Consider the following 5,112-nt stretch of genomic DNA (forward strand, 5'->3'; position numbering starts at 1 on the left):
TTGGGGGGGTCACAGGATGGAGGAGGCGGGGCTTGGGGGGTCACAGGATGGAGGAGGCGGGGCTTGGGGGGGTCACAGGATGGAGGTGGCAGGGATTGGGGTCACAGGATGGAGGAGGCGGGGCTTGGGGGGTCACAGGATGGAGGAGGCGGAGCTTGGGGGGTGACAGGATGGAGGAGGCGGGGCTTGAGGGTCCTGGAAAGCTGGCCCCGTAGCCTCATCTTCACTGTGCTCTAGCCCTCAGCAAACTTAGGGTTCATGACTGTCGTGGTGGCGCTCTTGAAAAGGGGATTATCCTGGGGAGAGAGCGAACATGGTGGTCAGGGCAGGGGGTCTCCAGAGCCAACCGCTGACACCAAGGGCAAGTCCTTTCCAGGGCTCAGGCCTCAGGGACAAAGCTTGTGGGGCAGGGCAAACTCAGATAGCAGCTGGTGTGGTGTGTGCGTCTCCCACAGCCACGGCCAGGCCCTACCAGGGGGCTGCAGGGGACAGGGATGCCTTCCCTCCATGGAGGAGCCCAGGACAGCACGTACATTGTTCCACTGAGACTTGAGCTTCTCCTTCTCGAAGCGTCTATACTCCCGAAGGTCACTCAGGTGGGTCAGGGCCTTCCAGATGACCAGCAGGAGGACACCGATCAACACGATGCCTGCCACAGTGCCCCCTACAATGGCGCCGATTTGGGGGCCCTCCACGCACTCTGAGTAGGAAGAACGTGTCCCAGGGGTCAATTGCCTCAAAGGCGGCAGACACTAACCGTGCCTCCTTCCTACGGCCAGGGCCGCTGCGTGGCTCACCACCCACCACACTGACGGTGGAGGAGAGAACACGGGCCAGACCTGTGGCTCCAGATGACACTAGCATGGCCCCTTGTTCGGAGGAGGCCGGGACGCAGGCCATCCCAAGCAGACCCTCACAACATGCCAGCACCAGCTCTGGGACAGTCTGTCCCTAAGCCTGCCGATGGTGACTGATACTTTGTGGGGACATGCTTGAGGGGCTCCCCGTCACCATAGTGGAGCAGGAAGGGGACCGGTGTGGTCTCTGCTCATGCCAGGCACTCGGGAAGGTGATCCTGATAATGAGATACCTAACCTCCCCCCAACCCCAGTTGTGTAGCACAGGGACATGCAGAGTTCCATAACAAAGGCCATCTGGAGGAAAGAAAAACACAGTCCCTCCCAGGCCAGGCCAGCCCTTTGTTGCCCCAGCTGTCTTCTGAGTTGGTCAGTAACCACCAATTGGCTCGTGCCAAGCAAGCCTCTCTGCCTTTAAACCCTCACTCAACTCCCCTCGGTGGTGGAAAGGTGTGTGCCAATAGAGCCTGCTCACAACCACCGGCTTCAATAAAGGACTTGTGTGTGGCACTCCTCTACTTGGACTTGTGTGGGTCCAACAGGAACAGCCAGCAGGAGCCAGAGGCCTGTGCTCAGGCAGCACACAGGCAGGGTGCACGCGCTGTGCCCGGCCTCCCCCAGAGTGCAGGGTCCGGGCCGCAGAGCCACACCGCAGGCCCTGGCCTGGACAGAGATGCGCCCGGTCACTGGAGCTCCTCTGCGGCCCACTCCAGCATTTTCTGGGTCCCTCTCCAGTCATCTTGGCCTCCGCAGGGAAGCCCTGGACCTCGTAGGGGTTAGGTAACAGCCAGTCTTGTACTAAACCAGCTGCAAGCCCAAATCTGTACATCAGAATGACCTAGACAGTCTGGAGCCTGTGGCCCCAGGACCCAGAGCAGGTCATGAGCCCCAGGAACATTGCACAGAGAGTCTGAGGCCCGCCTGGCACTCCTTGGTGTCCTCTTGAGGAGGGGTGGGCACAGGGTGGTGCTAGTTCTGGAGTGCTGCTGGCCCGGGTTTCCTGAGACCACCTGAGCAGTCTCACCACCCACATCCCCAGCAATCCGAGCTGAGACGGGGCAAGGTGTCCGGACCCTGGGAGCTGCCTAACACCCTGGAAGGCCCGTCCCTCACCAGTCATTCTGTCCCGCATCCATGGTCATGGCACACAACCCACCTCCTGAATACCCTCATCCCAAGCCTCTGCTTCCATCTCTGGGGACCTGGGCCCTCGAACCATCACCATCCCTCCTGGTGCAATCCCGCCATGCTACACCCAGGCAGGCTCTGTCCATGCCACCCGGCCCACAGGTCATCAACAGGAAGGTGACACCTGGCCTCTGACAGGCTGGTCCACACACCAGCCACTGGGCTGTTTACCCACCCTCGGACAGGAGAGCGTCCAACCACCTTCTGACTGCAGAAGTGCTCAGCTCCCCAGAAAGTACAAAGCCTCCTGGCCTCTGACTGGACAGTGCTCAGTCCACCCCCAGGAGGACCATGTCCATCCTGCTCCTGTCAGAACCACGTCCACCCGGCCTCTCACATGACGGTAGGACACTGACCACCTCGAGCCCTCACAGGATGGTGTCCACTTGCTGCCAGCTGGGCTTTTATAAACACACATGTGTACATCCCTTTTCTTCTGGAAGCTCATTAATAGCTTCCTGGCACGGGCAGGGACAGACCCACCCCCCCAGGGCTGGTGCAGGCTGCCCTGAGCAAGCACCGCCCTCCCCTTGGAAGGCTTGGCCTCAGGGGCCCATCCCCTCTGGTCTTCACATCCTGGGAGCCTGGCCACAGACCCATGTGATTGGACGCTGGCATCTGGCGCCCAGGAAGCCCAGGTTGGAGGCCCCAGGACCACAGGCAGGGACCAGAGCCCCGTGAAGGGACAGCAGCTTGGGGCTGTCAGCGCCTGTGCCCATGTGGGGCATCTGCCAGCATCACAGTCCCCAGCCAGGATGGGGGGATGCCCCACTCAGTGGTGTGGTTCCATGCTCAGTGCAGGCGGCGTGCCTGCCGAGGACCCTGCTCACCGCCCTCTGCAGCCCCAGGTAAGGTTGGGGGAGCGGGAGAGAAAGCCAGGAGGGCAGGGCAGGTGTTCAGCAGCCAGTCTGCCCCGCCCCACAGACACGCCAACCCTGCAGCCCCTCCCCAGCTGTGGTTGGAGTTCTTGTCACCATAGTCCACCTGCCCACACTATGGCTCTGCCTAGCCTCACCTCGGCTGCCCTCCACGTGGACGTCATAGCTGTCCCTCCCGTCCTGTCCCCCTGCCCAGCCTCACCTCGGCTGTCCTCCACGTGGACATCATAGCTGTCCCTCCCGTCCTGTCCCCCTGCCCAGCCTCACCTCGGCTGTCCTCCACGTGGACGTCGTATCATAGCTGTCCCTCCCGTCCTGTCCCCCTGCCCAGCCTCACCTCGGCTGTCCTCCACGTGGACGTCGTAGCTGTCCCTCCCGTCCTGTCCCCCTGGCCAGCCTCACCTCAGCTGCCCTCCACATGGACATCATAGCTGTCCCTCCTGTCCTGTCCCCCTGGCCAGCCTCACCTCGGCTGTCCTCCACGTGGACGTCGTCGCTGTCCCTCCCGTCCTGTCCCCCTGCCCAGCCTCACCTCGGCTGTCCTCCACGTGGACGTCGTAGCTGTCCCTCCCGTCCTGTCCCCCTGGCCAGCCTCACCTCGGCTGTCCTCCACGTAGATGTCGTAGCTGTCCCTCCCGTCCCGCTGCTGCATGGTGTAGGAGATCCAGCAGTTGTCCGAGTCCCGCTCCTTGCAGGACCTGCCCTTCCTGGTGGCGTTCTGCAGCCTCACGTTCACACACGCAGCGCTGCAGTTCTTCTCGTAGGGGCCCTTGGCGAATTTCAGGCACTCCACGCAGGAGCTGCGGAGGACAGGGGTGAGCAGGTGTGAGGGTGCTTCAGACGGGACGCGTGTGGATGGGTGTGCCAGGGTGCGTGGTGTGCACACCCGGGGTGTGGTCTGGGTGCTGGCTCTCCAGTGGAGGGGTGTGGGGAGTGCATGCTGGGGAGCTGAAGGGCTCAGAGGGAGGCGGGGCGCACGGCCCGGCCAGCTGGACCTGCCTGGGACTGCTGCGAAGCGGGTGCTCCCGGGCGTCCCCAGCGTTCCCGGAGCCAGGCGGGCCTGGGCGGCGGGCACACTCACGTGTAGTTGCTGCAGGGCGCTGGGCAGCCCGGGCAGTCCTCGCACAGGGGCGGCTGGTAGCCAGGGTCACACTTGCACGTGTTGCACTGGCACCTGCCGCGGCCGCTGCATTCCACCCGGCGTGGGTTCAGGCAGCCTGCGGTGGACCTCGAACACTGGCAGGCAGAGCCCTCGAATCCCGGCTTGCATTGGCACTGGCCGCAGAAACACTCACCCCTCTCTGGAGACAGTGAGGTCCGGGGATTCACCGGGCAGCCAGGAAGCCCACATCACCCCCCAGGCTGCTCCCTCCCAGACACAGCCTCCTGAGGAGGTCGGAATGTCCAGCTTCCACCCGCCCTTCCCTGCCCTCTGCCCCTCCTCCACCCTCTGCCTGCCCTCCCTGGGCTCCACAACCCCAGAAAGGACAACTGAGCTTGGGCAAAGGCACCAGACCCTGGGCAGGCCACATGGCCACACAGCACCACAGTGGTCGCTCAGCCAGTGTGGGCCTCCATAGCCCACCAGTGAACAGAATCCTCTCTCTCAGCACACTGCTTGGTCTTCTAGAAACCTGCCGGCCAGGCCTGCTGAGAGGCCCTGTGAAACACACAAGCATCTTCCCATCTGTCTATGTCCCAAATCCGATTCAGCGCCCGGGGACAAGGAGCCCAGGCCGGGCCGCCACTCACTCGGGCCGCCGCAGGGCTGGCCTTGGTGCCGCTCACAGTTGACGTTGTCACACTCGCAATACCGCCCGAAGATCTCCTTGTTGGGTTCGTCGCTGGCGTGGCACATACACTGCCCGCAGACGCAGTCCCCCATCCCCGAGCACACCAGGGAGCTGTTGTCCTTCCGGCAGCTTCCCTCCAGCTCCTGGCTGCTCTTGCCCTGTGTCTGACACTCGCAGTTCTTCCCAATGTAGCCAGCATCACACCTGGGGTGAGAGGCGCTGGGCTCAGGCCCGCCCCTGTGGTGGGGACACTTCCTGTCCTCAGGCCCGCCCCTGTGGTGGGGACACTTCCTGTCCTCAGGCCCGCCCCTGTGGTGGGGACACTTCCTGTGCTCAGGCCCGCCCCTGTGGTGGGGACACTTCCTGTCCTCAGGCCCGCCCCTGTGATGGGGACAC

At 63.4% G+C, this 5,112-nt stretch overlaps 1 protein-coding gene across 1 annotated transcript in view; it reads right to left on the minus strand.

Moving 5' to 3' along the window:
- Positions 1-6: 6 nt before the first annotated feature.
- The window catches only part of Itgb2 (integrin, beta 2 (complement component 3 receptor 3 and 4 subunit)), a 17,504-nt gene continuing 12,398 nt past the window's right edge, over positions 7-5,112 (minus strand). The window contains exons 9-13 of the mRNA XM_013032895.1: positions 4,676-4,920; positions 4,005-4,224; positions 3,521-3,723; positions 534-700; positions 7-296 (exon numbers count right to left, since the gene is read on the minus strand). Coding sequence (XP_012888349.1) covers positions 234-296; positions 534-700; positions 3,521-3,723; positions 4,005-4,224; positions 4,676-4,920 — 898 coding nt within the window. The 3' untranslated portion in view covers positions 7-233. The remainder of the gene's footprint in view (positions 297-533; positions 701-3,520; positions 3,724-4,004; positions 4,225-4,675; positions 4,921-5,112) is intronic.

This window comes from Dipodomys ordii, unplaced genomic scaffold (genome assembly GCF_000151885.1).
Source record: "Dipodomys ordii isolate 6190 unplaced genomic scaffold, Dord_2.0 Scaffold159, whole genome shotgun sequence".
NCBI classification, from domain to species: domain Eukaryota; kingdom Metazoa; phylum Chordata; class Mammalia; order Rodentia; family Heteromyidae; genus Dipodomys; species Dipodomys ordii.